The sequence below is a fragment of the Anomaloglossus baeobatrachus genome, chromosome 7 (assembly GCF_048569485.1).
Source record: "Anomaloglossus baeobatrachus isolate aAnoBae1 chromosome 7, aAnoBae1.hap1, whole genome shotgun sequence".
Taxonomy (NCBI): Eukaryota; Metazoa; Chordata; class Amphibia; order Anura; family Aromobatidae; genus Anomaloglossus; species Anomaloglossus baeobatrachus.
In genome coordinates this window covers 107,896,175-107,922,592 of record NC_134359.1, presented here as the reverse complement: position 1 = coordinate 107,922,592, position 26,418 = coordinate 107,896,175, and the positions used below count along the sequence as shown (strand labels likewise).

General features: G+C 51.1%; 1 protein-coding gene across 2 annotated transcripts in view; it reads right to left on the bottom strand.

Annotated features, from left to right (window-relative positions):
* The window catches only part of ITGB2 (integrin subunit beta 2), a 178,994-nt gene that overhangs the window by 73,913 nt on the left and 78,663 nt on the right, over positions 1–26,418 (bottom strand). For both annotated transcript variants that reach the window (XM_075317574.1, XM_075317575.1), the window contains exons 3-5: positions 21,687–21,778; positions 8,554–8,734; positions 5,340–5,510 (exon numbers count right to left, since the gene is read on the bottom strand). In XM_075317574.1, coding sequence (XP_075173689.1) covers positions 5,340–5,510; positions 8,554–8,734; positions 21,687–21,778 — 444 coding nt within the window. The remainder of the gene's footprint in view (positions 1–5,339; positions 5,511–8,553; positions 8,735–21,686; positions 21,779–26,418) is intronic.

The window sequence follows — 26,418 nt, the reverse complement described above, 5'->3', positions numbered from 1 at the left end:
ACCCAATAACTTGTAGGAAGATCTCCATGAGGTATCGCTTCACATCCGCAGCCTTGTGAGTTTTACACGTTCTAATCATAGCATTTCTGTATGCAAGGTGTCGATTCGTATTGAATTGATGATGCCCTACAATTTTGTTTTCCACCAGGTGGTGCTATAGGTGGTTTCATTGCGTAGCGCATGGCTACTTTACTATACCTAGACACCACTTCTATCCTTATAGCTGCCGCCGTTCTCAAGTTAATGGCGGTGGACAGGATATGGGTGGACACACTGTATACAAGTGTTATTGGGTTGGAGGGCATGGGAATCTGTCAAGTTCCCTTTAAAAATAAAAAAAAAAAAATCAGACACATCTAATGTTTTTGTAGTGTGGTGTCTGTCTGTGTCAACATATTCCCCTGCCTCCATCTTATCCCAGATCCAGCACCCTTCTGCTCCTCTTCTCTGTGATGTCATCACTCTTCAGGCTCTCTGGCTCACATTGAGCTCAGCGTGAGTTGGAATTGGCTTTTTATGGAGCTTCAGAATGAGGCTCAGAACGAGGCTCCATAGAATGACATGATAATAGAGACTTCCGCCTCACACATAGAGCATAAAGTGAGCTTTTTAGTCTGAGGAGCGGTGACGTTGTGACGCCCTGGGCAAGCCAGGGGTCACAGGTCATTACACCACCACACCCTACACCCCAGTTAGGAACACCAAAGCTAACCAGAAATCCTTGTTGCCTTCCTCCAGGAGCTGGTGTCCACATCAGGGGGTGGGCCAGGCGGTTGGCTTCACCCACTGAGGAGTTCACAGCTCTGGAGGCGGGAAAACCAGGCAGTTGAAGTCTAGCTGAGAGCTAGAGAGGAGTCCAGCTAGGGACGTGGAGGAGTAAACAAGCAGTTGAGTTAAGGAAGTGAAAGTAGAAGGAAGTGAAGTGGTAGTGGAGCTAAAAAGAAAAGCTGAAGTGACAGAGAAGTGAGAGTAGTAAAGCCTGAAGTTAGTCCGGGTGTGTGCCCCGGACTGAGACAGCAAGGTCAGCAGACGGCGGTGATAGTCCACAGGGGTGACTGCTCGGAGGTTGCTGGAAGTTCCGCGGACGGGTGGTGACCTGGCGGTCTGGAGCAGTATACGAAGAACAGCCAGCACCAGGGCAGGGGCCTTTCGGATCCCGGCAAGGCTAGGAGTCGCCATAATTTGCCAAATCCGTCAGTGAAGGGGACATCTGTCTCCAAACAACCAAGTCCCGATTGAAGGCAACAGTCCAACCGTTACAGAGAGACACCGCCACCGCCAGGGCACCAGTTTCTCAGGGCCAGCGCCTGCGGGCAAAGTAGGGCTCCTCCGGCCCATATCCAAGCCGGGGAGCGGGTTACCGGTGGGAACCCATCGCAACCATCATCAACTTAGGTGCAGGACAGAGGGACCGTCACCGTCACCTACTGGGGAAAGCAAGTGCAGCCGTCCGTGGGAACCGTCTTTCCAGCCGTGTGTTTTACCGAGAACTGTGTCATCGTCTCAGGCTGAGTGAGAACCACAGTGCCGCAAGGCACAGCGCTGCCCCCGCGTCCCTGCGCCCACCAAGCCCTGCATCTCCCACCTCATCACTGGGCCCCGGGATCACCAACCCCTACCCACGGAGGGGCAACACAACAACTGGCTGCTCCATACCATCCCTCCCGGGATCCCCATACAGAGTAGCGGTGGTGTCAACAAATCACCACAACCGTGGGTGGCGTCACGGACAATAAACTATATCCCAACACCCAATCCCCTTTCACTCACGGGCGAGGAGCGCCGCTAGAGTCCCCGGGATCCGGCCCATCGCTCGAGCCACCGAGCAGCAGCAGGCCGCAGCAGCCGCGGCAGCCGGACCGAGCAGTAGGGAGAGCGCGGCGTCCCCTCCTCCGCCCGCGACAACGTCACTAAGAAGAGGAGCATAACAACAGTGGATCCGGAGTAACGCTGGTGGGTGTGGACTCATTGTACCATGAACCAGGTGTTCACTATAGTCTTTGATGGTGAGGATAGGCTGGGCCATCAGTAGTGATGAGTAAACCCGAGGTTCTGTGTTCAGTGTTATTAACGAACATAGACTTTGCAAAAAAAAATGAGTTTGAGTTCAGAGATTGTGTGATTTACATGTGCAAACCACTCAGTCAAGCATCACTATGTTCGGGTATGCTCGGTGCTCAGCCCAGTATGAACCGCTTGCACTGCTTGAATGGCTCTAACTGGGGGTAACAACAGAGTGATCGGCTGTAGTGTGCATCAAAAAAATATGGAAAAACCCTGCCCACCTGCCCAAGTAAGTATTATGTTTATGGTTGGCTGCATGTGGGCGGAAAACTGAACTACCCAATTAGTGACTTCCATTGGGATTCAGGCCAAATCCATGTCCCAAACCAAACTTTTTCAAAAGTTCGACTGAACCTGATGAACCAAACTTCCACAAGTCTGCTCATCTCAAGTCACCAGTAGTCACCAGGTACCACTCCAGGACTGCAGCAGATGACTGGAGAGTCAGAGACATAGACGCAAGGTATAGGCAGACTTAGGCAAAAAGGTGAGGTCAGGCAATCTGAAATCAGTGCTGGCAGCACAGGTTCAGTAGACGTAGCAGAGGTCAAGAGCAGAGAATGGAATAATTGAGTAGGCAAGCAGAGTCGGAAAACAGATGAGACAATACAGGAAGCATCCTGCTGGAATGTAGACTGGAACAGCACTACAACCAAGATCAGATGAGGAGTGAAGGGAGGAGCTGCCTTATAAACACGGCGCTACATGGTGATAGGTCAGGGAATTAAAACTCTGCTGGACACAGGGGGATTAAACACCAGCAGGACCTGGCCGCGGTTTCCTATAGCCAGGTGGAATTCACCAGCAGCAGGAGGATTCAGCAGTATGGCAGTGCTACAGGGGGCAGCTCACAGAGGCAATCTGAAGCTGAGAAGAGCAGAGCGGTGACCGCAGGGAGTTGAACAGCACTTACCACCTGTGCGAGTCACCACCAGTGACATCTGGGAGAAGATCGAGAAAGGTAAGTATATTAAAGGGAACCAATCACCAGGATTTTCGTATATAACCTAAAGCCAGTGCTACACTGGCACTATCAGGCTGAGTCTATACTTACCTGTAGTGGTCAGCTCGGATGAATAGGTTTTGAAATCCAAAAAAGTAAAGTTTATAAAATCAGCAGCTACTTGAGTGACAGCTGCATAAGTATTATACAATCGATGTAACTTTTCACTTCCAGGAGCTGTTGTGAGGTCATACCCATGTGACCAGACGGGGCAAGGCCTAAGCCAACAGTAAAATATTGCTTTCTGATATCAGCTTTGTTGGCTGAGGCCCCGCCCCTTCTGGTCCCATGGGTATGACCTCACACAGGTCCTGCAAGTGAAAAGTTACATCGATTGTATAATACTTATGCTAATTCTAACAGTGAGATGGGATAACTATAAATACACCCCCCCCCCAGCTATTATCTGATCCTCAGTTGCTGTCACTCAAGTAGCAGCAAATTTTATAAACTTTACTTTCTTGGATTTCAAACCTAAACATCTGAGCTGACCACTACAGGTATGTAGAGAATCAGCCTGATAGTGCCAGTATAGCGCTGGCTTTAGGTTATATATGAAAATCCTGGTGATTGGTTCCCTTTAAACCACACACACTACATTACATATTGGAAGAAAAACTTTATGGAAGTGCTTCTTTAACCAGAAGGCACATGCAAAAAATTTGACTTGTCCTTGCATTGCTGGCAGAGTGGATCTCTCATACACAAAGGGGATGTGTATCCTGTATAACATTTTAAACTTATAAAGCCTATAATTGATAAACTAGTGTCACATAACTGGGCTTCACAGAATATAACTACCATTGAACAGAACCACAAAAGAGAGGAATAACACACAATCTCAGTCTGTTATATTGTCTCATCATTTGATCAGCTTTTTCTACACTACCTCCAATATTCATTTTCAAAAATATGACCAAATTTCAGAAAAACATCTCAGGCGAAAATAAAATCAGCAATCCATGTAATCCTGTCAAATACATTTGTCACCAGGTTTTTGCTGTTTGTAGCCATGTGTCACTTACAGGGCTGCTTACTGCAGTTTTAATAAAATCCCTGTTTTACCTGCTGCAGATCAACCAGTTCTCTGAATCCTGAGCTCTGTATAACTCCACCCCACCACTGATTGGCAGCTTATTGTGTACATTGACAGAAAACTGCCAATCAGTTGTGTGGGTGGGATTATAGAGTAGGAGGACTGCACGGCAAGAGACAACTAGTCCCCCTAATAATAATTTTCACCTGATAAAACAGTGATTTTATTGAAACTACAACCAGCAGCTTAGTAAGTGATACATAGCTAGAATTAGGGTCTCTGCTGCTACATCCTGCTACTCTCAGATTAAATATAAAAAACCTGCTGGCAGATTATCTTTAAATTTTCCTCTTCTATTAAAAATGCTATTTGATTATCTCTTAAGGCCACTTTTCACGCTGCTACATCGCTAGTGATGTCGCTAGCGATCGCACCCGCCCCCGTCGTGCGTGTGTCACAGGCAAATCGCTGCCGAACAATACCGCAGGTACGCGTCACACATACTTACCTTCCGATCGATGTCGCTGTGACCGGCGAACAGCTTCTTTTTTAAGGGGGCGGTTCGTGCGGCGTCACAGCGACGTCACACGGCAGGCGTCCAATAGAAGCGGAGGGGCGGAGAGCAGCCGCATGAACGTCACTCCCACCTCATTGCCGGAGGACGCAGGTACGGTGTTGTTCGTCGTTCCTGGGGTGTCACACGTAGCGATGTGTGCTGCCTCTGGAACGACCAACAACCTGCGTCCAGAACGAGCAACGATATTTGGACAATGAATGACATGCCAACAATCAGCGATTTTGTGAGTATTTGGGATCGTTAGCGGTCGCTCGTACGTGTCACACGCAACGACATCGCTAATGAGGCCGGATGTGCGTCACGAATTCCGTGACCCCAGCGATATCTCATTAGTGATGTCGTTGCGTATAAAGCAGCCTTTAGTTACATTTGCTTGAAAGCAAAGCTGAGAAACAGTCAAAATAACTCCCATAATATCGCCCACTGAAACTGTCATCCAGTTTCCTAAAATTCCCTAGAGAAATAGAAGCACACTTCCATATTACTGCATATACTGTACAGGCAGATTTTCCTGGGCAACCATATATGCATGAGCTTTAAAAGGAGGCCGGAATGACATTAGTTGATAGATACATTAAGCTCAATAGCATAATTCTTTGCTCAATTCATGCTCCTAAACTGTAACTTTGATGAAAACTCGGCATACAAATGATTCTTACCTATCTGGGCAGACTTGGTGATTTTATTCAAGGCTGTAAGTAACTGAGTCCCCAACTTCTTTACATTCTCCAGATCATCAAACATTGAGTAAGAAAGGTCCATGAGGTAATAGAGGTCCACAGGATACCCTTCTGCTCTTCTAAATTTTACAACAAACTCTCCGGTCTCATCTGATGATGTAACGAATCAATATTACTTTACATACATAAAGTATACAGTGATAATCTAGGCTGAATGTATTGGCCAAAAGAATAGTTTGGGAAAGTAAGGGCTATCAGAGAAATATTTGATGTGGCAAGTGTTTCTTTAAATAAAGAGTTAAAATGAAAGAACATTTCATTTAAAGCCCGCTTACATGCTGCAATGTATCTTACAATGTGTCGGCGGGGTCACGTCGTAAGTGACGCACATCCGGCATTGTAAGGTACATTGCAGTGTGTGACAGGTACGTGCGATTGCGATTGAACGGTAAAACGTTCATCGCATACACATCGTACCTGTCTCTACAATTGAACGTCAGATTGTTCATCGTACCCGGGGTAGCACACATCACAGTGTGTGACACCCCGGGAACGATGAACAGATCTTACCTGCGTCCCGCGGCTCCCGGCCGGTAATGCGGAAGGAAGGAGGTGTGGGCGGGATGTTTACGTCCCACTCATCTCCGCCCCTCCGCTTCTATTGGCCGGCTGCCGCGTGATGTCGATGTGACGCCGAACATCCCTCCCACTCCAGGAAGTGGACGTTCGCCGCCCACATCGAGGTCGTATGGAAGGTAAGTACATGTGACGAGGGGTTAATCGTTTGTGTGGCACGTTCAACAAATTGAACGTGCCACACATACGATGGGGGCGTTGCCAATCGCATACGATATCGTATGCGAAATTGCAACGTGTAAAGCAGGCTTAAGGCTACGTTCCCATGATGAGCTTTTGTTGAGTTTTTTGATATTGCAGAATTTCTTTGTAAATTAGGCTAGTTGCATTTTCTACGTTTTTGTGTGCATTTTTACATGCTTTTTTAGTCTTTTGTTGGTGTGTCATGCTTTAAATAAAGCTGCTTTGTTTTTGATAATTAAAGGGGTGGTTCACTACTTATTTTCCAGGCCACATCAATATAATGTTGAGAAACAAGGCTTCTCTCAAATACCTTGTGTTGGTAATAGTGCCTGTGAGTGTCACCCTCATCCCCATCGTGTGACCCCCGGGCTCCATGACCTCTGATGTCCGGTGATGTTGTGAAGCCCCTGGACTATCAGGTCGTCACAGGGTACTGCACAAACTGCCCTCCCGTGCAGTATTCCAAGTCCCTCATGGTTCTGGGTCCCTATCTAGTAGTGTTGCCTCCAACAGCAAATCAAATCCTAGATACACACTGCACCACACCCACCCGGCACACCAGTAGACGGCTTGAGTGGAATAGAGTCGCCCACCTGGGGGGTCAGGGAGGGGAGGTGAGTAGTGTAGTCTGTAGTCAGTGAGTAAGGAACCCTCGAGCTGTGAGGAGCTCAGAGGAGGTTGGGAGTGGTGGCTCCCAAGTGAAGCTGTCTAGGTTGCAGACGGTGGTCTGGACCTAGAGGAGTCGGACCCCCGGTCGCAGGGGATTGCAGCTAGGTGCCTGGACCTGTCGAGGAGGATGGACAGCAGCCTGGCACTGTCACCGGTTCGGGCCCGAAGGGGTACACAGACCCTAGGTCAGGGAGAAGCTTCTGGCAACTGACAATTTACCTGAGGCGAACGGAGCCTTTATGATCTGTTCCCACCCGCTCCAGAATCGGGGCACTAGCACAACGAGGGGGATAGGGCCTTCCAAACAAGTGGCCCAAGAAAATCCCAAGCGTGAGCCCTGACAGCAGACTCCCACACTTAGCCACAGTGGGGAACTTAGTGCCAGGAGGCAGGTCACGGATCACCAGGCAACACTATAGGGGACGGGACCCGGACGAGCTCCCCTCAAGCGGCAGCGATACCCCGAGATTTGGTTTACCCGGTTGTCAGTGTCTGCTTATTGACTGGGTGAGTACCTGAGTGACCCTGCATCCCCTCTATCCAGAGCCCCGGGGCCTTCCCCTACCCATGGAGGGTGACGACATCTAGCTGCCCCACTCCATCTCCCCGGGTACTCCCAATGGCAGCGGCTGTACTCCCAATTACCGTACACCACGGGTAGTGTCATGAACTATATCTCCCCTGTAAATAGTCCCTTTCTTCATTCGAGTGTGGTCCCTAGCCCCCAGGTCCGGAGACCCTCTTGCTACGAATAATCGCCCCCGGATCCGAGCGGTTCGGACCACTGCAGGGGCGGCACAATGTCACATCAACTTCCAGTTGACCTGACATCACCGCAGCCGGCCCCAGTCTCCCTGAGTGCCTGGGCTGTGGGCGGCATTTCAACGCTCGTCATAACCCAGCATTGCTCTTACTTGCGGCACTCTACACTGAAAGGAAAGAGTGCGCGACATGCTGGACTGTGTCGCTGGGCTGTGACAAGTAGTGAAACGCCACCCACAGCACAGTCACTCAGGAAGACTGAGGCTAGCTGCGGTGATGTCGGGTCCACAGAGGTTACGGAGTTCGGGGGGTCATGAGAAGGGGATGAGCAGGATAGCAATAGCGCCACTCACAGGTGCTATTGGCAACACAAGGTATTTGAGAGAAGCCTTGTTTCTCAATGTTATATCAACATGGCTTGGAAAAATAAGTAGTGAACCACCCCTTTAATGGTATGTAGGTTTGTGAAAACTTTATTAATATACTTATATGTGAATTACATGCTTTTTTTATGCGTTTCTGCTGCGGAAGTGCACTGAAAATGAACGTGCACTTTTTACTTGCAGATTTTCCAAATCTAATGCTAGTCTATGAGGAAAATCTGCACCGAAAACTCAGCGTACCTGCAAGAGAAATTGACGGATTTGAAACACTGTAGTTCAGTTTACCCTGAGTAAAAAAGAAGCCCAGGGGGCAGGAGATTTCAATAAATCCCTTCCACTTTGCTGGAATTGTAAGACGCTGAAACTATGAAAATACACAGTGTCAAAAACTCAATAAAAACACATTGTGGTCTTAAAGGTCACTGGAATGATAGGATCCAGCAGCATGTATCAGTTGTCAAGTTTCCTGTAACATGTAACTTTCTGAGAACACATTCCTTTTAATAATCTAAGTAAAAATAATTTCTATTTTATTTCATTTTTTTTGTGGGTTGTTTTACCTGGACGCAATTGCAAGTCAATTTCTGTAGGTGTTAGTTGTACATTGTCGTCGAGACGTGGCTTCCTAGTAAACAGAGATTGGCTTCTAGGTTCAATGATATTTCCTCTACAACCTAAAGAGAGAAGTTTCTCACTGGTGTCACATCGCACTGAGTCGGGTTCCCCTGGTTTGGTGAAGTTCTAAAAATCAGACATTAAAGAAGATAGGCAACATTACAAATACAGAGTTATGTAAAACAGAGGAAAACTCCCTAAGGCCTCTTTCACACGTCCGTGAAAATCACGCACATTTATGACACATGTGTGTTCTCCGTGTGCTATCCGTGATAACATACGGAGAACGGGAACTTTCTGCTTACCTGTCCCTGGCGTTGCTGTCCATGGTGCTGATCTGCGGTCTCCCGCCCTGCTGACTCCCCGCTGCTGCTGCTTCCGGCCCGCAGTGGAGTGAATATTCATGAGCATAATGAGCAGGGGTCGGAAGCAAGTGCCAGCAGCAGCAGAGACAGCAGTGCTGGAGAAGGTGAGTATAGAAATTCTTTTTATTTCACAGGCACGTGTGTTTTCTCTGGTGCATATCACATGGATCACATCCGTGCGGTACGTGTGCGGTCCGTGTGCCACCCGTTATGCCCGAGAAAAACGTACATGTCTACGTGTGGCACACACGGGCACATGTATGCTCCACACGGACACACGGTCCATGGCAAAACAAGGACGTGAGTGCAGACCCAATGATTTTAATGGGTCTACGTGTGCCTATGTCTCCGGCACGTGAGGAAACGGACCAAACACGTACCAGAGACACGGACGTGTGAAGGGGGCCTAACAAGGATAAGAATATCAAGCAGATCATTACAGTAAATATCTCACAATGTTCAGTTCGCTAGATGTGAATCAAAACATCTTTACAATATTATTATGTTTTCTGAAATTAGGGATTTACAGTATACACCAGAGGTGCCCAACCTTTCTGACCAGGAGAGCCACATTCAGCTGTGAAAGTGGGTCGTGAGCTACTTTCAGCTCTGAAAGAGGGTTGCGAGCCATATTCAGCTCTCAGACATGGTCACGAGCCACATCCAGCTGCCACCCTCTCAAGGCAGCGACACCCATAGATCCCATTACCGGTATAATGACAGCCAAAGCTTTTCCACTGAAATCACACTGAGGCAGTATAACAAGATTCAGAGGTTCCAACCTTAACCCCATTCAGTTCCGCACTTCTGTGTGGGGTTGCTCACAAAAGCCACCATCTGAAGACCTGCCCTTCATAGCTGTTTGCTTGAACTGGTGCTTACGCACAAAGCTTGAAGATAGCCGCGAGTCACATATCACAGGCTCACGAACCACAGGTTGGGGACCCCTGGTATACACAGTGCCTTAAGGCCGCTTTACACCCTGCAATATCGTTACTGATATCACTAGCGTGTGTACCCGCCCCATCGGTTGTGCGACATGGGCAAATCGCTGCCCGTGGTGCACAACATTGCTCAGACCCGTCACACTACTTACCTGCCTAGCGACGTCGCTGTGACCAGCAAACCGCCTTCTTTCTAAGGGGGCGGTTCGTTCGGCGTCACAGCGACGTCACTAAGCGGCCGCCCAATAGAAGCGGAGGGGCGGAGATGAGCGGGACATAACATCCCGCCCACCTCCTTCCTTCCCCATTTCCGGCGGCTGCAGGTAAGGTGAGGTTCCTTGTTCCTGCATTGTCACACATAGCTGCTCGGGAACGACGAACTCCATCGTACACACAGCAGCAACAATAATTGGGAATAGGGGGGCATGTCACCGATTAGCGATTTTGAACGTTTTTGCGTTCATAGGTGTCAAAATCACTCATGGGTGTCACACGCAACAACATCGCTAAAGCGGCCGGATGTGCGTCACAAATTCCATGACCCCAACGAGATCGCTTGAGCGATGTTGTAGCGTGTAAAGCGGCCTTTAATCTCCTTTTCCGTGCCATTGTACTTAGAAATGTTGATCTAGGTTACTGTCTGAAACTTGTTGCAAACTTGCGGCATATGACAAACTCCACCCTCAATGGCATAAGGACAACCTGAGATCATTGAGAAACTTGGGTTCGGACAAGTGTCCTCAGCTGCAGGTATTAAAATGTTTCTCATATCCTCAAGGAGGAACTGAAATTCTCCAACATTTTTATTTTCTGCTCCATGTGAGATTTGGATTTCATTGTCAATTTTAAAAATTTCCTCCATCTCTTGGTGACTTCCTAGTCTCCAGATAAATATTAGTCTCCCTTCATCTGGCATTATCTCACATTTTCACAAGAATCACACCTGCTCATATGATATGAATATTAAATGTAGATGGGATGCAGAAGAAAAAGCTGGTAAATAGTGGAGCATAGCCATTTAGATGACCAAATTAGTCTGCCCTAACTACTATGAATGGGTAAAATATTTTACACCACATTTACACTAAATTTATTTACATAAATTTCAATCTTGGACCCTGGTCTTTACCACAAGTCTTATGCGGGCGTCACACGGTACGATATATCGGGCGAGATGTCGGCGGGGTCACGTCGTAAGTGACGTACATCCGGCATCGTTTGATATATCGTAGCGTATGACAGCTGCGAGCGACGGTGAACGAGCAAAAATACTCACCTTATCGTTGCTCGTTGACACGTCGCTCATTTTCAAAAAATCGTTTCTTTTTCTGTGCTCCGGTTGTTCATCGTTCCCGTGGCAGCACACGTCGCTCCGTGTGACACCCCAGGAACAATGAACACAGCTTACCTGCGTCCCGCCGGCAATGCGGAAGGAAGGAGGTGGGTGGGATGTTTACGTCCCGCTCATCTCCGCCCCTCCGCTTCTATTGGCCGGACGCTGTGTGACGTCACTGTGACGCCGAACGTCCCTCCCCCTTCAGGAAGAGGATGTTCGCCGCCCACAGCGACGTCGTCCAGCAGGTAAGTGCGTTTGACAGGGGGTTAACAACTTTGTGCGCCACGGGCAACTAATTGCCCGTGACGCACAAACGACGGCGGCGGATGCGATCGCTCGTGCGATCGTACGATAGATCGTCCCGTGTGACGCCCGCATTACAGGTCTCCAGGCACTATTTGTTTTCACCCCATATCCTCTGGGACAGCCTGGAGCTACTGGGCTCAAACTGTTAAACTTCTCCACGGCATGGGAATACCAGTCACAGAAGACTGTACACCTGCCTCCTCCTAAACCTAGAATGCTGATCCTCTACTACAGATAGAGTAGCTTGCATTCAGTGCTAGGTGTATGTGCCTTTAGCTATAGACTCTTGTAATACACAGGTCCTAATTTACCAACACTGTTCAAAAGAAAAACTGGACTTCATCACGATTTTGTAAAAAATCCTGCTCTGTCGATACAGCTGGCGAGTATGGGACTAGGAGGTCACAACACTTTATTGTTCACAGGTCTACAACTTGTATTTGAATTAATCTATTTTCTTTTATTGCTGTAGGGGTTAAGGACTCTTTCCTATGTGACATTTGTACCCTTAAATGCAGGTGCAGCTCTTTTGTGATCACTCCCCTTCGCTATAAAAACTCATTTGTCTTACCATCTGACGCTGGTTATAGATTCTCATTCTATGCTGACCACTTTGGAAGGAGCCTGTCTCTGGGAGAAACTGAGGAGTTGTGACTATTGCAGCTGTGGTGCTTAGCGACATTGAAGGAGCTTGGAGTGTTTTCCTTTTTGTGTCTGTTTTCCCTCTGTTTGTCTCTGTTAGGCTAGGTTCACATCTCCGTTAGGGTACTTTCACACTTGTGTTTATTTCCTTCCGTTACAATCCGCCCTTTCGGGAAACAGCGGAATCCGTTAACGGATTCCGCTGTTTCCCATAGACTTGTATGGGTGACGGATTGCATCAAAAGGACCTGCGTTGCTTCCGCTGGGCAACGCTCCGTTGCTTCCGCCCAGCGGGAGGAACGCAGCATGTAACGTTATTTTGAGCAGCGGAATCCTCTGGATTCCACTGCGCATGCTTTTTTTTTTTTTTTTTTTAGTCAAACTTTATTTTGGCTCGCGGTGGCCGAACGTTCAGCTGAGCGCCCAAGCGCCCAGCCGTCGGCAAGCGACAGCGCTCAGCTGAGCGACCGGCCACCGGCATGCCCGGCCGCCGGCAAGTCACAGCGCTCAGCTGAGCGCCCGCCGGCATGCCCGGCCACCGGCATGCCCGGCCGCCGGCAAGTGGCAGCGCTCAGCTGAGCGCCCGCCCACCGGCATGCCCGGGCGCCGGCAAGTGACAGCGCTCAGCTGATCACCCGGCGGCCGGCTGCAGGGAGCGATCAGCTGATCACCCGGTGGCCGGCTGCAGGGAGCGATCAGCTGATCACCCGGCGGCCGGCTGCAGGGAGCGATCAGCTGATCACCCGGCGGCCGGCTGCAGGGAGCGATCAGCTGATCACCCGGCGGCCGGCTGCAGGGAGCGATCAGCTGATCACCCGGCGGCCGGCTACTGGGAGCGATCAGCTGATCGTTTACAATAGTCTGCCGCTGGTAAAACTGTAAAAAAAAAAAATAAATAAAAACGAATTGCGTTGTTTTGCAGCATCCGTTGCATCCGTTGTGCCACTATATGCAACACATCCGTTGCATTCGTTACACAACGCAATGCAACGGATACCGTTCAACGCAAGTGTGAAAGTACCCTTATTTAAATCCGTCAGGTCTGTCAGCAATGGATCAGTCATTTTTTAGATGTCAACTGACGCAACGGACGTGTTTTTCACAGGATTCCTTTCACAGGAATCCTGTGAAAAAACTGATCCGTCGCATCCGTTACATCCGCTGTACAACAAAAGGAGAACAATCGAGTGTATATGCAAATGGTAATTTATTATCAAAAAGACAAACGCAAAACAGCAATAAGGAGAGAGTTAAAAACAACTACCACTGAATCAAGGGGGGCATACACTGTGATACAATAGTACAATATATAGGCTGCCAGTAGCCGTGGGAGAGGTGAACATATGATGGTATTATATTAAAACAACCAAAATAGGTGTGAAATGGTAATAGAATCTAATGTTCACAGTCTCTAGTAGTCGTGGGAGAGGCATGCAGTTGAGGCAATAAATGGTAACAATTAGCCGTGGAGGAGAGGAGTACTGGCTATAGTATGATCCTCTAGTCGTGGGAGAGAGAGGCAATAAAGGCCTAATGAGGAATAACCAACACGCCGGGGTAGGTGGACATTACCGGTACTCTATTCAACTGACAGTTGCAGTGTATAAAAAAGTGGAGTCCGACCATAACCCAGGCATGTGGAGGACCATATAAACAAATTCTAACCAGAGGCTATCAGTTACCAAAGATTACTCAAGCAAGTGCCAAAAAGTTCCTTAGCAGCATATTGCCAAAAAATATAAAGTGCAAGTGCATACCAATAACAGATGTCAATGTCAAGGGAAAAACCACATGCCCACAAATGAAAACCAGCCACTGGCGTCAAGTATATATAAAAATTCACATAATGCACATACCCAGGAAAGAAAGGGATCACCACCAACACGCGTTTCGCGAGGTGTTGTTGCTTCTTCAAGGAGGAGACCCTACTGGCATTGTAAACCTGATGGGTATAAATAGCCTACTGGATAATTCCTATCGCCGTCAGGTGTTGGCTTTCCAGACAGGAAGTATGTGGGAGGGCTGATCCCACAGCCCATCTATGATCTGATAGGCTAATAGCCCACTGTGGCCGCTTGTCAATCATATGGCTCTTTCATGCAGCTCAGAAATGGCAATCTGCCCAGATAGGGTACATCCTCATTAATCTGTCCAAAGTACTACATCAAAATATAAAGAACTATAACGGGTGTTATTATGGAGGAAATACCTCTGTCTTTTTTGGAAAGCAGAGGCCGCTGGAATGTGTGAGTGGTGTTGTACACGGAGATCCAGGAAGTCTCAACATATGAAACGTCCCTCCCCCCAACCAGACTGGGAACGAGCGCTTGACGCCATGGACGCGTAACCATGGCGATCACGCGCTTCGGCCCAGCCATAGGCTGACAAGGGCAAAGGATGCCACGTACGGAGACATTCCCGGAGATCCCGCCCACCACAACACATCATACGATGACGCGTGCCACGTGAGGCCAAGCCATTGGATACTAGGATTTTACCAATTGTAAGGGCGTGTATAATAGTGAAAAGACCCCGTAGCTATGAATGGGACACATCCGCTGCGCTTCCTTTTTTTGACGGATCAGTCATGACCGGTGGTGTTTGGGACAGCCCAGTGGGTGTGCCAAACATGCTGGTCATGCTCAGTAGAGCATGATGGAATCCAGCACTGGATTCCGTTGTAAGACGGATTACGTCGGAATCCAGCAACATAGACATACATTGCAAGCTTGACGGATGGCAACGGATTCCTGAGCGGTGCGTTAATTTTGACGGCCCGAAAAACGTTACATTTTGCGTTGTCCCCGCCTGGCGGTCAGTCCAAATTTACTGACCATGGCGCAGCGGATGCAACGCAAGTTAATCAGTCGCAATCCGCCACTAATACAAGTCTATGGGAAACAACGGCATCCGCCAAACGGATTGCGTTGTTTACCAGAGCTGCGATTGTGACTGATACATTTTAACAGAAATGTGAACCTAGCCTAACCGTGTGCTGTATTATTGCAGTGGTGAGACTGGTGTTCTCGCCGGCCTTCTCACAGGATGAGTTTAGGTCAAGTGAAGGACCTAATGACCTAGGCAAATGAGGATGAAGGGGTGGGGCGGGAGGACGACCTGTATAGGACATTAGGGAGCAAAGGGTACAGACTCCGGTAAATTTTGGAAGGTGCCTTTATTCCATATAACGTGCAGGTAAAATAGCGGGAAGGAGAGAGCCGGGTGCAGGCCCCCCAAGGACGACGGCTGTTTCGCACCTTGTGTGCAGCCCGGCGTCACAACTCAGCATCTTGCGTGCGCTCTGCTTCACTGGCGCAAACAGGAGTGATGCTGGGTTGTGGTGCTGGGCTGTGATGAGCGGTGAAACACCGCCCACAGCCCAGTCACTCAGGGTGAATGGGGCCGACCGCGGTGATGTCAGGGTAAACTGGAAGTTGACGTGACATTATCGGATCCCATAGGTCATGGAGCCTGGGGGGGGGTCTCTGGATGGGGTATAGCGGACCGCAGTAGCCACTCAGAGGGAAAATTAGCAATACCAAGTATTTAGAAAAAGCCTCCCCTATCAGTTGTACAGAGATGTGGTCATTACTGCAGAGTAGTGTCACGCTCCCCGGGTCCTCTGCCCGGCTCCCCGGCTCCCCTGCCACGCTCCCCGGCTTCCCTGGCTCGCCTCCTGGCTCCTCTGTCCGGCGTCCCCCGCTCCACAGCCTCCAGGCCTCCTCACCTATGATCCCCAGGCGTCCCGGTCCCCGCTCCCAGCGTCCGCCGGCAGCTTCGCTCCAGCCCGGCTCCCCTGCCTCCTGTTCGCCGCTCCCTGCCCTGGCTTCTGGGACCCGGGCCTCGCGCATGCGCATTAGGGCGCGCGCGGGGTCATTGACCCTTTCTTAAAGGGCCAGCGTCCACAGACAGGATATTGAACACACAGGTACAGGGTATAAAGGGGTTTAATGTCCAAGTGGGCGGGGCCTGTTCTTCGTGTTTCCTAAGCTAGGAGTCAGGTCTCCTTGTCTCTGCTGGTATACTTACCTATCTCTCTTCTAGAGCCGCTCCTGCCTCGCCATCCGGTCCTGCCGATTCCCGAACCCCGAACGCTGACTATCTGCCATCCCGTCAGTCCGTACCATCTCTGATCCCTGTGGTGATCCGTCCTCTAGCTCCATTGGTTCCGGACTCCGCCTGACAAATCTCGGCCTCCGAACCTGAGCTCCGTCACCCAGACTACCATCAGTGACTCCGTGGTCCCAGGGACTTCTACATTCCACTCTTTCTAACGGACTGTCCTGCTACCTGTTGTGCTCCGGCTACCGGACCCCTTGCCTTCAGTAAGGTGTTCGGCCCAGTGGATCCACCTCCTGGGTCCGCCCGTCCACCTGGCCCTAACAGTAAGAACAGGCCATGGATCCCGCCGAAGCACTAGCAGCCTTGCAGGAGGAACTCACACGCCAGCGTGAGACCCAGACCCGCATGCTAAACTTCATGTCTTCTGTGGACGCCCGCCTGAACACGCTACAAGCGTCGGTCACATCTTCAGCATCTCGAGCTTCCACTGTACAATCCACGGCCACAGCTCCCGTGGCAGCCTCCTCGAATGCTTCCAGACTTCGTTTGGCCTCACCGCCCCGGTACGCCGGAGATCCCAAGACCTGCAGGGGATTCATCAATCAGTGCTCTCTCCATTTCAAGCAGCTGCCGCACTTGTTTGCCTCCGACCAAGCCAAGGTCGCGTTCATGATGTCCCATCTAGAGGGTGAGGCACTGGCCTGGATGAACCCCTTGTGGGAGAAGGAGGACCCTGTGACCACTAATATCCAGGACTTCCTGCAGGCATTTCGTGGCACCTTTGACGAGCCCGGACGCGCCTCCGCGTCTGCCTCATCTCTCCTCCGGCTACGTCAGGGGACTCTGACGGTGGGCCAATATGCCATCCGTTTTCGCACCTTGGCTTTGGAACTCGGGTGGAACAATGAGGCTCTAACTGCCGCCTTCTGGGAAGGTCTCTCGAGTCGAATTAAAGATGAGCTGGCTGGTCGTGACGTGCTGTCCACCCTGGATGCCCTGATTGCCCTAGCGACTCGAGTGGATCTTCGCTTTCAGGAACGATCCAAAGAGGTGTCCCGTGAGAGACGTCCGATACGGCATTCATCTCCTCCGCAGAAGCCCGCCGTACTTCAGTCAACGTCATCTGGTGTCTCCGTCCACGAGCCCATGCAGATCGACCGTGTGCGGCAGTCCGAACAACGCCGAGCAGAACGGCTCGCCAAGGGTCTCTGCTTCTACTGCGGAGAGGGCACACACCTGCTACGCTCCTGTCCAGAGAGGCCGGGAAACTCCAAAGCCTAGGGTTGGTAGGAGAGGCCACCCTAGGTGCTGGGACTCTCTCTGACCCGGTTACGTGGACTGTTCAAGTGACAACGGGAGAGACGCGGTTCACGGCCGAGGCGTACCTCGATTCCGGGGCAGCAGGCAATTTCATCCAGCAGGCCACGGTGGATAAGTACCAGGTGCCTGTTACTCCACTCGACAAACCCCTCGTGATTGCCTCTGTGGATGGGAGACCCCTCTCTGACACCATCTCGTGGATCACCAAGCCGGTGGAACTGCGTATCGGTGCCCTGCACACCGAGAACATCGCTCTCTATGTCCTCCCACACATGTCTCACCAAATCCTGCTGGGACTCCCCTGGTTACGGACACACGAACCGTCAGTCAGCTGGGGTACTGGTGAAATCACCCGATGGGGCTCCTCTTGCCACGAGAACTGTCTGAAGACTATACAGCCCATCCGACGACCTCCGGTTCCTGAGTCCCTACCGGGACTGCCCTCTGCCTATTGGTCCTTCGCGGACGTCTTTGATAAAAAGGAGTCAGAGGTACTGCCGCCACATCGTCCTTACGATTGTGCCATCGACCTGCTCCCGGGAACTACACCACCTCGAGGACGGATATATCCGCTGTCTCCTGCCGAAACAAGGGCCATGTCTACCTACATCACAGAGAACCTGGCAAGGGGATTCATTCGGAGATCCTCCTCTCCTGCTGGAGCAGGCTTCTTCTTCGTTAAGAAGAAAGAGGGCGACTTACGCCCATGCATTGACTACCGGGGATTGAACCAAATCACCGTGAAAAATAAATACCCCCTGCCGCTCATCCCCGAATTGTTTGATCGGCTTAGAGGAGCTCGTGTGTTTACCAAGTTGGATCTTCGGGGTGCCTACAACCTGGTCCGCATCCGCTCTGGGGACGAATGGAAGACCGCGTTCAATACTCGCGATGGGCACTATGAATACTGTGTGATGCCCTTCGGCCTGTGTAACGCACCAGCAGTGTTTCAGGAATTGGTGAACGACGTGTTCCGGGATCTTCTCTACGTCTGTGTGGTGGTGTATCTTGATGACATCCTGGTCTTTTCTCCGGACCTCCAGACCCACAGAGAGAACGTGCAGCTGGTTCTACAAAGACTGAGGGAGAATCGTCTGTACGCCAAGTACGAGAAGTGTGTCTTCGAGCAGTCTTCTCTTCCCTTCCTGGGTTACGTGATCTCCGATACCGGCCTGCAGATGGATCCGGAGAAGGTCTCTTCCATTATCAACTGGCCCCCTCCTTCTGGACTGAAGGCAATCCAACGCTTTCTGGGATTCGCAAACTATTACCGTCAGTTCATCCCTCACTTCTCTGCTCTGACTGCACCTCTCTCCGCCTTGACCAAGAAGGGGGCTAATCCAAAGGACTGGTCACCTGCGGCCGACGCCGCGTTTGGCTCCCTGAAGCGGGCATTTGCTTCCTCCCCTGTGCTCCACTGTCCAGAGTTAAACCGACAGTTCACCTTGGAGGTGGATGCCTCCTCCTCGGGAGCCGGAGCAGTGCTCATGCAGAAGTCCTCCTCCGGGAAGATGGTGACTTGCGGTTTCTTCTCCAAGAGCTTCTCAGCGCCTGAACGCAACTACACCATCGGTGACCGAGAGCTATTGGCAGTCAAACTGGCTCTGGAGGAATGGCGCTACCTTCTGGAGGGAGCAGTGTACCCCGTGATCATTTATACGGACCACAAGAACCTGGAATACCTGCGGTCCGCTCAGCGGCTGAACCCACGGCAAGCCAGGTGGTCCTTGTTCTTTGCCAGGTTCGATTTCCAGCTCCATTTCCGACCCGCGGACAAGAATGTGCGAGCAGATGCCTTGTCCAGGTCATTCATGCCCATGGAACAGGAGGAGGAGACATCCCAACCCATCATCTGTCCTAGTAAAATCATTCCGGTGGCCCCTGTCACCCTGGCCCAGATACCGCCCGGGAAGACCTATGTCTCTGAGACCGACAGGCAAAAAGTGCTGCACTGGGGCCATTCCTCGAAAACAGCCGGCCATGCTGGTCAGAAGAGAACATGGAGTACAATTGTACGTCACTACTGGTGGCCATCCCTCCGCACGGACGTCGCTTCTTTTGTCTCAGCCTGCTCCTCTTGTGCCAGGAACAAGACGCCCAAACACCTGCCATATGGTCGTCTTCTGCCTCTGCCTATACCCTCCGTTCCGTGGCAACACATTGCAATGGACTTTATTACGGACTTGCCCCTGTCCTCCGGACACACAGTCATATGGGTCGTGGTGGATCGGTTCTCCAAAATGGCTCATTTTGTCCCTATGGCTGGACTGCCCTCAGCCCAGGAACTCGCTGACGCCTACATACAGCACATCTTCCGGTTGCATGGCTTTCCATCACACATTGTGTCCGACAGAGGAACTCAGTTCACCTCCCGCTTCTGGAGGGCTCTCTGCGGACATCTGGGAGTGACTCTGGACTTTTCTTCAGCCTACCATCCTCAGTCGAATGGCCAAGTGGAACGAGTCAATCAGATCTTGACCTCCTTCTTACGTCACTACGTCAACGCCCATCACGACGACTGGTCCACGCTTCTTCCTTGGGCTGAATTCTCCCATAACCACCACGTCAGTGAGTCCTCCTCCAGCTCTCCCTTCCATGTCGTTTACGGACTTCAGCCTTCCATCCCATTACCTGTATCCTCTTCCTCGGATGTCCCTGCTGCTGATGCTGTAGCCCGTGACTTTGCAACAATTTGGGACTCTGTCAAGACGTCCCTTGGACGTGCTTCCCTGCAGATGAAGAGACACGCAGACAAGAGGCGTCTGGATCCCCCGTGTTTCTCTCCAGGAGATCTCATCTGGCTTGCTTCCAAGTACGTCCGATTGAAGCTACCGTCATACAAGCTGGGTCCTCGCTACATCGGGCCGTTTAAAATCCTCAGCAAGATCAATGAGGTCTCCTACAAGCTGCAGCTCCCGGCCACGATGAGGATACCCAACTCCTTCCACGTCTCCCTGCTCAAACCGGTTGTCCTTGGTCCCTTCTCCGCTGCTGCCAGTTCTGCTCCTCCTCCTATTGCTGATGATGACATCTATGCGGTAATGGATATCGTGGCCATGAAAACTGTACGAGGCCGACAGTTCTTCTTGGTGGACTGGGCGGGGTATGGTCCTGAGGATAGGTCCTGGGAACCCCGGGAGAATGTGGGTACTCCTCTGATTCGTGCCTTCCTGTCCCGGTTGCGGGGAGGAGGCGTGGGGGGGAGGCGTGGGAGGGGGTACTGTCACGCTCCCCGGGTCCTCAGCCCAGCTCCCCGGCTCCCCTGCCACGCTCCCCGGCTTCCCTGGCTCGCCTCCCGGCTCCTCTGTCCGGCGTCCCCCGCTCCACAGCCTCCAGGCCTCCTCACCTATGATCCCCAGGCGTCCCGGTCCCCGCTCCCAGCGTCCGCCGGCAGCTTCGCTCCAGCCCGGCTCCCCTGCCTCCTGTTCGCCGCTCCCTGCCCTGGCTTCTGGCACCCGGGCCTCGCGCATGCGCATTAGGGCGCGCGCGCGGTCATTGACCCTTTCTTAAAGGGCCAGCGTCCACGGACAGGATATTGAACACACAGGTACAGGGTATAAAGGGGTTTAATGTCCAAGTGGGCGGGGCCTGTTCTTCGTGTTTCCTAAGCTAGGAGTCAGGTCTCCTTGTCTCTGCTGGTATACTTACCTATCTCTCTTCTAGAGCCGCTCCTGCCTCGCCATCCGGTCCTGCCGATTCCCGAACCCCGAACGCTGACTATCTGCCATCCCGTCAGTCCGTACCATCTCTGATCCCTGTGGTGATCCGTCCTCTAGCTCCATCGGTTCCGGACTCCGCCTGACAACATCTCGGCCTCCGAACCTGAGCTCCGTCACCCGGACTACCATCAGTGACTCCGTGGTCCCAGGGACTTCTACATTCCACTCTTTCTAACGGACTGTCCTGCTACCTGTTGTGCTCCGGCTACCGGACCCCTTGCCTTCAGTAAGGTGTTCGGCCCAGTGGATCCACCTCCTGGGTCCGCCCGTCCACCTGGCCCTAACAAGTAGTGAATCACTTCTTTAATAAGTTTGTTACAGATGTACTGTATATGTTTGCTTTTATGTATAATTTTTGATAAATGTGCATCCTATTAAACTTACCACTTTCTTGCACCAGGAGCAGTGGGGACCTGACTGGATACATTCCTGACAGGTGTTTGCTTTAATCTTCGTACATACTTTAGTCGTAGAGACTGTAAAGAAATGTAATACATCGGCATCATTATACCACATCATGTTATATTTATACGCATAAAGAGAGGATTTTGCATCTTTTTTTACATTTTATTTTTAAACTGCATTTACTTTAAATACTTATTTCTGAAAATTGGTCCTAATTACAGTTTATAAAATGATCCAAACAGGGGCGGACACAGACTGCAGGGGGCCCCTGTGCAAGAAATCTTTCTGGCCCCCACCTTCATACTGCAATAAAATGATGTAAACATATAGACTGCACTGTTTATTACTAGTTTAGGACACAACTACCAAATCTAAACAATAAATAAGTTATACTAATCTGAATATGACACAGCACAGTCCTGCCTCCCTCCTATCTGCTGCAGCTTCAGCGCTGTCTCCAAAGCTACTATTTACATTAGCTGGAGATGGTACAACCCGGATACCCTGTGTTTTGCACCTTGTCAGTAGTATACAGCTCAAGTCTGAAACCAGTGATTGTCTGCAGCGGTCACATGGGGCACCTGGGCTGTGATATCTGCAGCAATTGTAAACAGAAGCATCAGGGAATGCAATACTAGAGCTGTCAGGTGCAAGAATGATGAGGATTTATAGTTTATTAAAGCTCATTACCTGGAGGCCAGATTCTGTAAATATAACAAAATAAATTGTATTCACTTGCTGTCACCATCCTGGATCCAGCACAGGCCGTCTTGTGCTCTGTGCCAACATTAATTATGTCACCGTTCTATGGAAGACAGGACCACTGCACCTTGTGATGCATGCAGTTCAAGTTACCTGACCGCTGCAGCCGATCACAAACTGCAGCGGTCCTGTGTCTGGGAAAATGGTGACATAATTAATGCTGCACAAACCACAGGACAGCCTGCGCTGGATGCAGGAGGTGACAGCAGGTGTGAATAATTATTTTGTTAGTCTTACAAAATGTAACACCCATTAGTTCCTTTACAGTACATGTATCATTTCACACAACTCCTTTAAAAGGAACCTGACAGCTGAGACTCATTAGCCATGGGCAGCCTGTACCAGGCAGTGGCTGTATGATCACAGCCAGGTGTGTACCAGGAAGTGGCTGTATGATCACAGCCAGGTATGTACCAGGCAGAGCCTGTATGATCACAGTCAGGTGTGTACCAGGCAGAGCCTGTATGATCACAGCCAGGTATGTACCAGGCAGTGGCTGTATGATCACAGCCAGGTATGTACCAGGCAGAGCCTGTATGATCACAGCCAGGTGTGTACCAGGCAGTGGCTGTATGATCACAGCCAGGTGGGTACCAGGCAGTGGCTGTATGATCACAGCCAGGTATGTACCAGGCAGAGCCTGTATGATCACAGCCAGGTGTGTACCAGGCAGTGGCTGTATGATCACAGTCAGGTGTGTACCAGGCAGTGGCTGTATGATCACAGTCAGGTGTGTACCAGGCAGTGGCTGTATGATCACAGCCAGGTGTGTACCAGGCAGTGGCTGTATGATCACTGTCAGATGTGTACCAGACAGTGGCTGTATGATCACAGTCAGGTGTGTACCAGGCAGAGCCTGTATGATCACAGCCAGGTGTGTACCAGGCAGAGCCTGTATGATCACAGCCAGGTGTGTACCAGGCAGTGGCTGTATGATCACAGCCAGGTGGGTACCAGGCAGTGGCTGTATGATCACAGCCAGGTATGTACCAGGCAGAGCCTGTATGATCACAGCCAGGTGTGTACCAGGCAGTGGCTGTATGATCACAGCCAGGTATGTACCAGGCAGTGGCTGTATGATCACAGTCAGGTGTGTACCAGGCAGTGGCTGTATGATCACAGTCAGGTGTGTACCAGGCAGTGGCTGTATGATCACAGTCAGGTGTGTATCAGGCAGTGGCTGTATGATCACAGTCAGGTGTGTACCAGGCAGTGGCTGTATGATCACAATCAGGTGTGTACCAGGCAGTGGCTGTATGATCACAGTCAGGTGTGTACCAGGCAGTGGCTGTATGATCACAGTCAGGTGTGTACCAGGCAGTGGCTGTATGATCACAGTCAGGTGTGTACCAGGCAGTGGCTGTATGATCACTGTCAGGTGTGTACCAGGCAGTGGCTGTATGATCACAGCCAGGTGTGTACCAGGCAGTGGCTGTATGATCACAGCCAGGTGTGTACCAGGCAGTGGCTGTATGATCACAGTCAGGTGTGTACCAGGCAGAGCCTGTATGATCACTGTCAGGTGTGTACCAGGCAGTGGCTGTATGATCACAGTCAGGTGTGTACCAGGCAGAGCCTGTATGATCACTGTCAGGTGTGTACCAGGCAGAGCCTGTATGATCACAGCCAGGTGTGTACCAGGCAGAGCCTGTATGATCACAGTCAGGTGTGTACCAGGCAGTGGCTGTATGATCACAGCCAGGTGTGTACCAGGCAGTGGCTGTATGATCACAGTCAGGTGTGTACCAGGCAGTGGCTGTATGATCACAGTCAGGTGTGTACCAGGCAGTGGCTGTATGATCACTGTCAGGTGTGTACCAGGCAGTGGCTGTATGATCACAGCCAGGTGTGTACCAGGCAGTGGCTGTATGATCACAGCCAGGTGTGTACCAGGCAGTGGCTGTATGATCACTGTCAGGTGTGTACCAGGCAGTGGCTGTATGATCACAGCCAGGTGTGTACCAGGCAGTGGCTGTATGATCACAGTCAGGTGTGTACCAGGCAGTGGCTGTATGATCACTGTCAGGTGTGTACCAGGCAGAGCCTGTATGATCACAGCCAGGTGTGTACCAGGCAGTGGCTGTATGATCACTGTCAGGTGTGTACCAGGCAGTGGCTGTATGATCACTGTCAGGTGTGTACCAGGCAGTGGCTGTATGATCACAGTCAGGTGTGTACCAGGCAGTGGCTGTATGATCACAGTCAGGTGTGTACCAGGCAGAGCCTGTATGATCACACCCAGGTGTGTACCAGGCAGTGGCTGTATGATCACAGTCAGGTGTGTACCAGGCAGAGCCTGTATGATCACAGCCAGGTGTGTATCAGGCAGTGGCTGTATGATCACAGCCAGGTGGGTACCAGGCAGAGCCTGTATGATCACAGCCAGGTATGTACCAGGCAGTGGCTGTATGATCACAGCCAGGTGTGTACCAGGCAGTGGCTGTATGATCACTGTCAGATGTGTACCAGACAGTGGCTGTATGATCACAGTCAGGTGTGTACCAGGCAGAGCCTGTATGATCACAGCCAGGTGTGTACCAGGCAGAGCCTGTATGATCACAGCCAGGTGTGTACCAGGCAGTGGCTGTATGATCACAGTCAGGTGTGTACCAGGCAGTGGCTGTATGATCACAGCCAGGTGTGTACCAGGCAGAGCCTGTATGATCACAGTCAGGTGTGTACTAGGCAGAGCCTGTATGATCACAGCCAGGTGTGTACCAGGCAGAGCCTGTATGATCACAGCCAGGTGGGTACCAGGCAGAGCCTGTATGATCACAGCCAGGTGGGTACCAGGCAGAGCCTGTATGATCACAGCCAGGTGTGTACCAGGCAGTGGCTGTATGATCACAGCCAGGTGTGTACCAGGCAGTGGCTGTATGATCACAGCCAGGTGTGTACCAGGCAGTGGCTGTATGATCACTGTCAGGTGTGTACCAGGCAGTGGCTGTATGATCACAGCCAGGTGTGTACCAGGCAGTGGCTGTATGATCACAGTCAGGTGTGTACCAGGCAGTGGCTGTATGATCACTGTCAGGTGTGTACCAGGCAGAGCCTGTATGATCACAGCAAGGTGTGTACCAGGCAGTGGCTGTATGATCACTGTCAGGTGTGTACCAGGCAGTGGCTGTATGATCACTGTCAGGTGTGTACCAGGCAGTGGCTGTATGATCACAGTCAGGTGTGTACCAGGCAGTGGCTGTATGATCACAGTCAGGTGTGTACCAGGCAGAGCCTGTATGATCACAGCCAGGTGTGTACCAGGCAGTGGCTGTATGATCACAGTCAGGTGTGTACCAGGCAGAGCCTGTATGATCACAGCCAGGTGGGTACCAGGCAGAGCCTGTATGATCACAGCCAGGTGTGTATCAGGCAGTGGCTGTATGATCACAGCCAGGTGGGTACCAGGCAGAGCCTGTATAATCACAGCCAGGTATGTACCAGGCAGTGGCTGTATGATCACAGCCAGGTGTGTACCAGGCAGTGGCTGTATGATCACTGTCAGATGTGTACCAGACAGTGGCTGTATGATCACAGTCAGGTGTGTACCAGGCAGAGCCTGTATGATCACAGCCAGGTGTGTACCAGGCAGAGCCTGTATGATCACAGCCAGGTGTGTACCAGGCAGTGGCTGTATGATCACAGTCAGGTGTGTACCAGGCAGTGGCTGTATGATCACAGCCAGGTGTGTACCAGGCAGAGCTTGTATGATCACAGTCAGGTGTGTACCAGGCAGAGCCTGTATGATCACAGCCAGGTGTGTACCAGGCAGAGCCTGTATGATCACAGCCAGGTGGGTACCAGGCAGAGCCTGTATGATCACAGCCAGGTGGGTACCAGGCAGAGCCTGTATGATCACAGCCAGGTGTGTACCAGGCAGAGCCTGTATGATCACAGTCAGGTGTGTACCAGGCAGTGGCTGTATGATCACAGCCAGGTGTGTACCAGGCAG